Source organism: Dromaius novaehollandiae, chromosome 8 (genome assembly GCF_036370855.1).
Source record: "Dromaius novaehollandiae isolate bDroNov1 chromosome 8, bDroNov1.hap1, whole genome shotgun sequence".
Classification (NCBI taxonomy): domain Eukaryota; kingdom Metazoa; phylum Chordata; class Aves; order Casuariiformes; family Dromaiidae; genus Dromaius; species Dromaius novaehollandiae.
The window spans coordinates 37,630,926-37,643,594 of NC_088105.1; the positions used below are offsets into that span (position 1 = coordinate 37,630,926).

Sequence of the window (12,669 nt, forward strand, 5' to 3'; positions counted from 1 at the left end):
AAATTGAAGATATTTTTGCACGTCATCAAGAAGCGGTGATTCCACATTCAGTTTGCTTCACTTTTATTTTCTCACAACCTAGAACTGCTTTGAAATCCTCTCTAGTGGAATGGCTGATGGCTTGAATTGTAAATGACCTCAGTAAACACTGAAAATAGGACAGTAGATAAGGGCAGGGTTCAATTTTCCTGGGTACTTACTGGGGGAGAGGTTACATCAGGAGGAGTGGACATGTCCCCAAAAAGCTCTAGTTGGGTAACAGCCTGTGAAGAGAAGAAAACACTTCTTTTGAGGAGAAGAAAAGGCAAGTTAACTAGTAACAACTTGTAAACTAGTAATATTAATCTAGAAAAAGCCACACAGGCTTCAAATGCTTTGTCCCATGTGGAAGGAGCACATGGGTTCAACTGTGGGATTTTGGTATGGAGATCTCTACCCTAGAAAATTATTAAAGCATGAAGAAACCACACAAAATGGGACTGGCTGCATTACTACTCTGCTCCCCCTCAGGGAGCACCAAGCATGTACTTATGGCCAGCCCTTTTCCCTGGCTCTTTTTCTAACCCCCTATCTCAAGATCTTAAACTCAGCAGCAGACTGTGAAATGAGAAAGGATATAGAAGGGAAGAGTTTTAAAATGCTGCTTGATTTCTCCTTCCCCATGGGAAGGGTGTGACCTGGATACATGAACTTGAAGGAGAATGCACAACTGGGTTATTATAAGTTTGCAGCTCTACATTTAGTTCATGCTAGAAATGTTTTCTCAGGGCATCCTTCAGTCTGATCTCAAAACAGGTCACCCATACAGGTCTCACTCAACCAGACCAGAAGGGAAAAATCACTTTCATAATAACGAACACCTTGAGTGGCTGCATAATCAAAGCTCCTTCACATGTTCTAGAGTAAAGTTGCTCTCCTCCACCCATTAGGTCACCTGCCAAACTATTGGGATAAAAATCCTTGTATTTTGACTTTAAATTAGCATTAAATTTTAATTAAGTTTAATATAACAGTCTGAAGGACCCATGTACGGAGGCAATGCTCAGAGCGGCTCCTATTTCACAGGGTCCATTTCAGTACAGCTTGATTTCCGAAACTCTGGTATTGTAGCCATTATTTTAACAAACATTGCTGATTAAGGCCCTGAGAGCTTCCAGCATAGGAACAGTTGCAGAGCATGGCCAGTCCTCGCAGTAGAAACCAGCAGCTCATGGCTGAACGATAAGGATAAGAATAACCACAGGGGCTGTGCACGGGCATGCACAAATCCAGGTGGAAGGCAACAAAGGCAGCAATATGCCCAGGGATGATGTCCCCTCCGGCACCATGCTCTTTCCCAGTGCCACTCTGTATCTGCAAGTTGGTTCAGCTGGAGTCCAGGGTGAGTAAAGCATTCTTCTAGCTCCACAGCAAATGTAAAATCTGCCTACCTTCTGTACCAGGGTGGCTATCACAAGAAAGCTGTGACAGGAACTCAATAAGTACTCTTTCTTCACTACCTTTCTCCTGTTTACATGTTTTCCTTCTTCCCTGCTTCATGGTCAATCATGCCCATCCATATAGGAAGCCAGAACTCTTGAGATTTGATGCACATTTTAATTGTGTTCATTGTGTCTCCTATCCAACTTTGTAGCCCCTCAAATGCATATACAGGCTTGAAATTCGGCTGAGTCTTGAACTGCAAATTTAGCCAACACTTAGCCCTTTTGATAACAACTGTGCTGGCTGATCAATATCTACAAAGCAGGAGGATAGCCGCAAAATTTTTTCCATAAATGATCTTTTAAGAAATAAGACCGTCATTCAAAATAGAATAATTTTAAAGGCTTATATATTTTCGCAATCCAACCTCTGTACCTGTTTACAGAAGCAATGTTACAGTCACTTAGACCTTGAATTTGTCTAGCAGCTTGGATAATTCTCAGCTTTATGTCTAACAATGTACCTAGGGAAGAATTATTTCACATTTCCTCACATTAGGTATTGTATTAAATAGATCACATTGCTTTAGAGATATGACAATATATTTTCTTCTTATGGGCCTATATATCCCTGCAAGTATCTGTGTGCAAATGGAAGAAAGAAGAAAACCCACATTTTTTTTTCAAGGCACACTAATTCTTTTGTGCTTTAATAAAAGACTGCTAGAAGTAGCCTCTGGGGGAAAGGGGGGGACTTGCTTCTGCACTGCATTCATATGCACTAGCCATGCACTGGTAAAGCTGCCTAGAAAAGCTGGAACAATGATAACAGCAGCTCTCTTTAAGTAACCATTTCAGGCCTCCTTATGCCACTAATGACTCAAGAGGTGCCAGGTGACACCAAGGCTGCTCTCTTTTCACTTTTAAGCTTTCTACAGAGCCTTCTCTACAGAGCCTTCGCCCCTCTGGCTTGCCAGAAACAGGACGTGTCCTCGGGAGGATGCCCTGAGCCGCAGCTCCCCCAGCACCTCCTTCCCTCCGTGCGGGAGGAGGAAAGCACACCAGAGCAGATACTCGAGGAAAGGGCACATGTGGTTACACGGACTAAGAAGAAGCGTCTGTAAAGTTCAATTTTTTTATGGAAAAAAATGTCATGCAACATTTCATATCCATACTGAAAATTGATAGTGAATATACTTTTGAGCTCAAAATTATATGGCATGTAGTTGAAAGGTGGCAAGTCAAATCTCTATGCTTCAGTAACTCTGTAAAATGGGAATAATAATACTTTTCAAAGTGCTTCAAGGTGATGGATCTCTGGAAATTCTTTGCAGATATAATTCCAATAGAGCTCCTGAGAGGCACTCTGGGGAAGGGCTTCTGAACAGAGCAATATGAAACCCAATTTCACTATTTATTGTAAAAAAACCCCTTGTTCACAATATTCCCTACTGAAAAGCAGTGTGTTTACAGGGGAATTATTTCTGGCAGGCATAGGAACTTTATATGCAACAGGAGCTACAGAACTATGTCAGAGAACGTAAATTTAGCGGGAACACAACTTCGCCATTCATTTACTAGAGGCAGCCTTAAGCAGCAACATTTAAGCAGCAACAGCAGTTTTTAAATCCCAAACAGTTCAGGTCTGCTATTCTGTAATCTAGTTTGTTTCTAAAACCCAATTCTCGGCCTGTATAGATTAATGCAACTCCTCTGACACAGACACAGTTTTATCCACCAGTAACATTTGAGATTCTGGCAACCAACTAGTTATCGTTTATTTTTGTGATCTCACTGTCACTGCAGAACTGCATTCACCCCATTTTTAATTTTTCAGATCTGATACTAACCACGTTCCAGTGAAGTTAATCCCAAACTGAGCATTTTCAAACTGCACTAATCCTATAGGTGATTTCATCTATATTTCCTTAAAATATTTGTAGTGTGACAACCTTACCTGAGTGACTGAAACAAGATTTTCATCAATGTCCAGCAATAAGTTTCCATTCTGCAGCTGCAAAGCATGATTTATGAAATGAAATGAATGATTTATGAAAATGACATGAATTTCTGCGCGTGAAAATGATAACCTCCATAATTATTGACTTCGCTACTGAAATGAAAACCCTTGCAATCTTGCAGTGAGCAGAGAGAGAAAATCCCATAGTCAAAATGGTGAATTTGAGTGCTGCTAGGATATGGGGCAAATATAAACTGTGCTAAATCTAAGCGACTGGTGTATAAGGCAATGTCAACACTTGAATTATAGTTGTTCACTCTTTTAGGTATTTATGAATTCAGAACTAAACATACATACTGAGGCCTAATCCTATGTACCTTAATGACACTTTTCCATGGTTTGGTGGGAGGAAAAAAAAAAAAAAAAAGGCTTTAATATCCTCAGAGGAAAACAAAAATTATGTTTTGGACAAGAAAAGCTCTAAAAGTAAGCATCTGCAGCAAAACACACCTTCCACTTAACTAGGAGAACTGTAACATTAGCGTAAACATATCTGAGATGCGTATTTTCTTTCAATAGCAACTTTCAAAATTACTAATATAAGTCAATTCAAGTTATATTGAAATCCACAGATTTAGTTTGTGTGCCTGTGCACATATGGTTGCATTTGAGCACACTGTGTTTGCACATGTACACATACATACACATAATAAATTATTACTTAAGTATACTCAGGATGTTAAATCCCAGATAACATTTATCAAAGAGTACAGGACTTTCTTCCTCAAGAAACAAGCACAAATATGACAGCAAATTATCAAAAGTCAAATCTTGGATGACTAGCTGAGGAGCTTCATACAAATTTACCAGCCATTAATCCAACGGCATCTTAAACAAGAAGCTAAAAATTCCCAGAAAGAGCCTAAAATGTTTCCTGCTCCCTCCCCAATCTCATCACATATCTTGAAAGAGAGAGAGAGGAGGAAAAAAAAGAAGAGACTGGCAAAAAGCAAAGCTAGGAGAAGAAAATGTCATTGCACATGAAGAGGGAAGGACCCAGCGCCGTCTCCTCTCGGAGCACAGCGATCTCGCAGCGTTCCCCCAGCCCCAGGTACGGGAAGCGTGAAAAACTGCTGAGCCCATTTGTTCAAAGAACTCCACAGATCTTGAAAATATTCCTCACATCACACCAGAAAGGTTGACACCTTCAGGAACCTTGGTTTTGACCGGTAACTTATCATTTTTTGCCTGGACATCCCTCGCTGAACCAGCTCCCCGGTCCCTGAGCCGGGGGACACGCTGCCGCCCCACAGCTGGCTCCGGGCTCGGCCACGTCCCCCAGCCACCCCGACAGCGCTGGGAAACCCCGGGAGGAAGAGCAGCGGCTCAGCACAGAGCAAACACGTCCGCAGCCTTCAGCGGACCATTAGCAATTCCCACCTGCGCCGCAGCGGGACCTCGCAGGAAACATGTCACGGCACATCCCCAAGTGCCCAATTACCACGGAGCGTCTGAACCAGCTCATGTTCTGCATCACGCGCTGTGGAGGAGACACGTCCTACGGGTGACACGCTCGTGTCTATCGGAGCACGGAGGAGCCTCCGACAGCAGCTGCGCTGGGGCTGCGGCTTGGCTAGGGCAGGCAGCGCTGGGCCCTCCGAGCCCGCCGCTGCCAAGGCTTTCCGATACGGCACGGTTAACCTTCCCCACTCAAGGCAGCAATCCTCTCCCTAGTGCACCATCTAAAGTAACCAGACGCCTGGAAAGGTGCTCGCTTCCTTCATCTTCCCGCAGAATTGCTGCCTATGGAGCTCTCCACGTAGCGGTGTAAAAGCTGTCTTTTCTTATTCAGAAACGCATCTCCTTTAATAAGAAAACACCCTCGCAGCTTAGTCAGCCGGGAACACACAAGTCGCTTGCGCCCAGCTGCATAGACGGAGGCGGAGGAAAGAGCATTAATCCTTGTATGCTGGTGGCATTAAAGCTTATAATGAAAGCTCCATGTCTCTATACAGCATGTGAGACATATTGTAAATCTTTTAAGCATGAAATATGTAAATCTGGCATCTTAAAGCAGCAAGGAGCTTTTTAAACCACTCCAGCCAGTAATGAAATTCCTTGCGACGCTTCTCATTATTCCATAAAGCGAAACACACTATCCAAGAGTTGGGAAAAAAGCCATGAGAAATACAGAAGCAATGATAAGATGCAAGTAAACTGCAGCATTTATATCCCTAAATAGAAAATGATTCGCCTCCACTACAGTTTTCCTATTGACTGCAAAAGACCCCAAGAAAGTAACATTTTTCTAAGCAATGCAAAAGTTTAGGTTTTAAAGGAAAAATCAAAGACCGGCCTGTTGCTCTCATGAGACCGTAAAGCACTTTGCTCTTTTCACTGCTGTATCTAACAAGCCAGCACATTCAACTTCTGTTACTCCGTCTGGTTTTAATAAAAGCAATGGATCTACATCAATTTGTAAGAGGAGAAAAACCCCTTAATATTTCTGTATTTTTGCAAGTGAGATGATAAAAATAGTGTCTCACAAAGCACGGCAGTGAAATCTCAGGGACTGAAGAAAAGATGGTGCTCAAAAAGGATGAAAAATAGCACACAGTAATTATCTTGTACCCTGGTATAGAGCTCAGCAAGTTAAAAAGAGTATAGTATGATAATAAATATAGTAATTAAGCAGCAATTAGTAATTAACCTTTGAGTTGGGTGTTACCTATTCAAACCTTTTAGGGCAGCAGAGGGATTAAACTTGGCCTCGCACATTCTGGGTGAGTGCCATTAGATAAAACAGGGACCATCCGACCATGCTGCTTCTCTTCATTTGCATTCCCTTTTTCTGACATGCACCTTCCACTGAAAGTTCAATGACGAGTCAAGTGGTTAATGTGAAAACTAAAGATCCGGGGTTATTTTAGTTGAAAATTTAAATGCTTTTGGCTATGAATTTCAAATATTTTTTCTGATGATTCAAACCATTCATTTAGGTCAGTGATTAAACTAAGCTTCAGTTATTTGCACAACCCAATACACAACAAATATTGATATTACTATGAGCTCCGTGAGCTCCAGGTAGTTTATTAACTAAAATTCATTAAAAAATTATTAGAACTACAGTTACAGAGAAAGCCAGAAGCATGAACAAAATGATGATCAGTCAAACCATATCTATTAGGTTGAGACACACTGAAAATATCCAACAGACATACTGTTTTCCCCTGAAAGCTACTGTTGGCTTAACAGAATAGCATGACAACTAAACACACAGAATTGTTCAATTCCTTCCTGACTAAAGTCAAAACACTGTGGAACATGGGCATAAAGAAAAAATTGTCAAATACCATCAATGCCTTCGCAACCTTAATCTCCTGTTGTTTGTTGATGATCACACCTAAAGGTGCCCCAAAGCCAGTCCTTTCTCAGCTGCAGAGGCAGCTGCAGTCACCATGCTATTGCCAGCCCAGATTTACACAGGTAGGGCTGAGCAGAATATTTTAGTGATGAGGCTGCTGTGAACTTTTTGGACATGTTCTCAAATGCTGCAAGCCACATTAGCTCCACAGACTGCCATAAAACTACACTGACTGCAAACATGCACTATTTGATCCAGAAGATATGCATTTGAGCATCAATCACTTACACAAGGTTCAACTCGAGTGCCCAGAATTCTGCAGGAACCTGCCATTGAAAATTTCTCTGTTTAGTTTAATAGCATAATCCTTAGTTTTAAAGGGTCAGAAGCATTCTTATTCAGGTAGCTCTTTTTTTGTGCATTTTTCTCTGAAGTAGGAAACCCAAGCCTTAATTTGGGTTAGATGCATTCAACTATAAGGTAACCTTGAGCTTCATCTCATTCACAAACTGCCCTATTTCCCTTGCTTGTTCCCTGGAAACTGCTGGATGTGCTGGTAAAAAATGCTGTTGTTAGTCAATACTGCGCAGCTGAGGAGGTGGTAAGTTTAAGAATAATTGACATAGTAGATAGCTGAGAAATGTTTCAGCAAACTGCTTTGCTGTTACTTGCTAGTTTCCTTTAAATTAAAGATATCTTTAGATAATTAAAGCATATATGTACTCGTCTGTTTTTTCATTTGAGAGGAACTTAATTCTGAATTCTTTGGGTACCTTAGATACTTACTTTCATAGGAAATGGTATTTAAAATGTTTCAAGTAGCTGTTTTCTCTGACAGACTCTAATCAATTGAGCATCCATATGGTTGACTACTACCTGAGGTACCTAACAACTTCTTTCTTGCTCAGCTCATTCTTCCAGAGTAAGAAGAGGAGGAAGGAAAAAAAAACAAAAAAAAACAAAAAAAAACAACACTGGAAGCTGTTTCCTAGGTAGGTATTTTCTTACAGAAAAGGCAATTTCTTTGCTCCAGTTTAGAGTTGGAGTCACGCTGCTTCTGAGCAGCTCAGCATCCGAGATGATTAACGCTGGCGCAGAGGTGCCGGCCCTGCTGCCCCTGCCCCATGCCTTGCCCAGACCCCCGCCTGAGCTTGGGGAGCACCGTATACACTGGGCACATCACGCACATTTAAAAGAAATGCTGCAGGTTAAGATTCACAACCTCTAAAAGTTATCTATTAATAATAGATTAATTCTAACACATAACCCTCCAGACTGTTGGAAATCAGATTCTCAATGCAGATCAATAGCTTTTTATATGTATCCTTATTTGCCCAAACCCTTTCTAATGTAAGACCAGCTTCTTCCCAGCAGCACGTACTATTGCATTTTCAGAATAAACACTGCTTCTCAAGGTTTACTTTCCCTTTTTAGCAAAATACCTGACATTTCCACAAATATTGTCTGTAGTGAATGTAAATATCATTTCCCTCTGGTAATATGCTTAACAATAAAGAAATGTTAACAAATGGTTGAATGAGAAAAACATACATTTACGGTATCTAAATCGATCTCCGGAGCACAAAATAAGACAAATATAACTCCAACTGAAAAACACCATCACCACCAACAAACCCCTCCACCACCGGATTATGAAAAAAGTTCTCTACGGATTAAGTGTACAACATTAGGAAATTTCACTCAAAGAACTACCTTTTCATCGTAACAACAATTTACTGCACACATCAGGAAAAACATCCAAGATATCCAAAAACATGCCAAGATATAGGCAAATGACACAAATAAGAATACCTGTAAGAAAGTACAGACAGATCACACTGAAAAGGGGTCTCCGTGGGAGGTAAGTCTAGATAAGCAATAGGGGTAGACATCAGAAGCAGAAAGAGAGCAGGAGAAAACTAAGTCAAACTGACTGATAACAGTCAATTACACGCATTATACTCCTGCAAAAGGAAATACTAGAAATAATACTGCATCTGTGGAAATGCACAACTGGTAAAGAAATTGAATCATTTTTCTCCAAGAAAAACTGGTTGCAACTAGTAACACTGCCTTTATGACAGCCATTTATCATTTTTTTCTTCCTATTTGTCAAAGCAGCTCTAAAATTAAAGCAACATGAACAAGTTCTACTCTTACTTCTTAGTATGTCTAGTGCTGTATTTAAATCAAGAAGAGGTACAGCATCTTATATATGTTGTTACTTCATGTTTCCTCTTACTGAAGATTTTGCTGGAATTTGTATCTTGAAGAGAGTAAGATTACGATGAGGACAAGTGTCTTACATCTAAATAAAACCGCAGACTACATCAAGCTAATACATCTTTTATCTTGAATTAAGCTAACAAGTGACTTTTCTAAATAGCAGCTATTTAGATCACTTGCCCTTTTAACTGTGACATTCTCTAAAATCTTTGAACAGAGTAGAGTTTAAGAACAATAACTCCTTTATACAAAATCAGGAGTTCAGCATTACAAAGGAGACCTTAAGAAGAACGTTCTTCAAAACAAGGCAAGCAACAGGCCAATATAGGAGAAGACGTGTCCTCCTTGCTTTAGTGAGCTGTGACTAATTTAGGGAACTAAAGTCTCATGCCAGTGGTCTAGATGGGAGGCAACAGAGCCCACGAGGTCCCTTCAGGATTATGCTAGGGCCTTCTGCTGGAATCAACCCTTTCTGAGCATTACATTGCTCTTCCTCTACACAATTCATACACTAATCCTTATACTAGGGTAACAAAGTCAAAGAACCAAATATCTTGCTACTAGACCTACTTCCAATAAAGTCCATTATCATTGCAGTTTTAAGGGTAAGTAGCATGTGAGAGCATCTGGTTCATCAGTTATTCGATTAAGAGCTATGCAGTATAAAAGAAATATCAAATTAGAAGAAAAATGATAAACAGCCAGACACGCAACCATTAACAGCAGATGATAACGGAGACAGTAACAGAGCAGAGCTCCTCACTTACTGACTGATGGGCCATTAAAGGAACCGTTCAGGCTTAGCCTCAGAGGAACCAGCCTCATTTTTGTAACTGATAAGAAAGGGGAAACAAGATTATCATGAATATTATGGGATATTTGAGGAGGCTTGTGGGATTGTGTAAAAATTCTGGGATGTTTAGGGGAAAGGCCAAGATGGGGAAAAGGACAGATCAAGGTGGATCACAGAGGAATGCTTGTGGGGAAAAATGGAAAGGAGGGGGAATAAAGGGGGCCTGTTGTGGGTAGGCAAGCTGCCTTTCTGACTGAGCCCTGTACCTGATCACCACAGACTAGCCTATCTTTTTATCAAGCCCTTCTCAGAACTACTTTTTCTGCATAACCTCACTATCCTGCAGGTAAGTGCTGCAAGGTCTAAGTGCCAGCAACTGGAGACAGGGCCGCAGGTGACCGGGTCCATGGGTCTATGAGTTACCGAGAGGCTGGGGTGTACATGCACATGGGAGAGGTCTAAGTATCACTAACCCAAAAGACCTGGGTGTGCTTGTATTTCTCCTGTGAATTTAATCCTGTTTGCGTAACTCTTCAGCAAACTTCAAGCTGGACTAGCTGCGAGTAGGAAGAGACCCGCATCTGGCTTTGGGAAGACTCAAGGTCTGAGCCAGTGGCTGGTAAGGGAGTCCAGGGTCTAGGCATAGATATTATACAGACTGAGAGCCGGTGCTAATATCTGAGAGGTTTGTGGGGATGCCTGCAAGACAAGTGGGCAACTGCACGCATCCATTCACCAGTAAAAGGTGAGCTGAAGTAGCCAGTGATTAGGAGAGACCAGCACAGCAGGCAAGGGGCGAAGGTCTGGGCACAGACATTAAACAGAGAGGCTGTGCCGATAGCAGAGGGATCTGTGAGTGAGGGCTTCCTTGGGAAATCTAGAGAGTGAGGATGTGCCTGTTTCACCAGGGAACTTCACTCATGACCAGCCAGAGAAGAGGAAGAGGACCGGGCTATTTGTACTCATTACTCATGTTTTACATGACTTCTGGTGGTGCAATATGGGGGTGCTGGCAAAGGCAGTGCTCTGCGTGCAGCGATCTGTGTGCCCAGCCACATTAGTGTCCTCTGCACGCGCGTGTACCTCTCTGGGACACGCTCAGCCTCGCAACTGGCCCAACCTGCAGGCAGGACCAGTCACCACATCCGTCGGCCCTGAAGAGACTCACTCCCGGGTCAGAGAGCACCTGGGAAGGAGGAAATACTTAATATAACTGAAGACAGCAGAACACCAGTTCTCATCTTTGCTCTCTCCAGGGAACAAAAATAAAACTAGACCCAAACAGGCTAACTGCTGCAACAAGGCTTGCTCTTATTTAGGCTCTGAAAGACTGATAGGGTTGTTGTAGGCAAAAGCAAATTTTGGGTGTTGGGGACAAAGCAAAGTAAGATGCTGTACCAGTCCCGGTCCTGTTCCCCCACCTCTGCGGGATTTGCTTCCTCTTCTCCCAGGGCTTGTGATTTATGTGCCTTTCAGGTATTCATCTGTTTAGACACACAACTCCGTGTGAGGGAGATTACAGAGATTGAAGGTGAATAAAACTACTGAAGGGAGATAGAGCTTTAAGTAGTAACACTAAAAAAAAAAAGTAGGCCAGCTAAGTGTATACCACATATATTATACAGAGAGCACAGTGTCCTAGAAATGGCCATGTCTGTCCCTTCCCTAGATCACAAGAACAGCACGGTGTCCAAATAAAATGGAACAGGCTACAGCTTTTCTCATCTGCAAACAGAAACACCAGCCAAAGTGACTGCAACTCAGGCACATGCACCTCAGTCTGCCCAGAAAAATGACACCAGGACCGAAAAGCGTTGTCTACATTGCCTGTGCAGACTGAAAAAAGTTTTTTCAATTCCCACAGTAGCTTGCACAATTTAAGGAAGCTTTGCCTTTATTTTAGCCTTTAGAAAATGAATGGAGGCAAGGTCCATCTTTACAGAATACGTGCTTGTGCGTCTAAACCAGTTAGAGGTAAACAGGGTAATCTGGTATAAAATTACTTTTAGAAGTAAGATGATTTAAGCACAAATTCAATTTTAGAGATTTATGTAATTTGAATAGTCATAAATTATAAAAATTATGACTACTGTTTCACTGAAAGAGTCTTATTTAAATTTCCCTTGGATCCCAATGGAGCGTAGTGTACTGGAAGGTAAAGCGTGCAACATTTCTACAATAACCGTTTTTTCTATATCTTTAACCTGAAATTACATTTCTGCTGCAGAATATTTTGGAATGGCTCCAATACACAACAGAAAATTCATTACTCTGTAAAACATTTTCCAGGATCATTTCTCCTCAACTCTGTAGGTTTGATTTTTTTCACACTGCTAAGGATTCAGAGGGGTAAAGGGGAGAAGTTGTTTGTTTTTTATTGAGCCTGCCCTCCTAATTTACCCTCACTGCACACAATGAATACAGCTAAGTTAGCACACGGGTTGCAAAGGCGATGGCTTCCATGTGCCAGCCAGCCCCAAACTGCTCCTGCCGGGAGAGGCTTTCAGCACCCCGGCCGCCTGCTCCCGCATGGGTCTCGCCACCGAAGAGCTGCGACAGCAACATCGCACCTTCAGCGCCGAGATGTTACCTTTGGCGTAGTGTTAGATGGCAGCGATGTGAGATATAATACCACCATTAAATGAAAAGGCAAACAAAGCACAGAGGTATTTCCAGTGCTGCACAAAAACACATCAGAAAACAACACTACAGCGAAGTCTGCTCTGCAGATACTGGTACGTATATCCACTTCTCTCTACAAAAATAGTAGAGTCCCACCAAAATATCAAGAAACTCATGCCACAAAGCGTTATCATACTGATAACATATATCAAACTAGATATCATATATCAAACTAATATATTTTCCAACTTAGCCACAACTAGTTGCACCCATTAAAAATGCT

The 12,669-nt window shown here is 41.7% G+C and overlaps 1 protein-coding gene across 4 annotated transcripts in view; it reads right to left on the reverse strand.

Annotated features, from left to right (window-relative positions):
* The window catches only part of DAB1 (DAB adaptor protein 1), a 169,152-nt gene that overhangs the window by 17,053 nt on the left and 139,430 nt on the right, over positions 1 to 12,669 (reverse strand). For 2 of the 4 annotated variants that reach the window (XM_064516260.1, XM_026105194.2), the window contains 2 exons: positions 3,379 to 3,435; positions 201 to 263 (listed from right to left, as the gene is read on the reverse strand). In XM_064516260.1, coding sequence (XP_064372330.1) covers positions 201 to 263; positions 3,379 to 3,435 — 120 coding nt within the window. The remainder of the gene's footprint in view (positions 1 to 200; positions 264 to 3,378; positions 3,436 to 12,669) is intronic. The other 2 variants (XM_026105178.2, XM_026105204.2) reach the window with 1 other exon arrangement.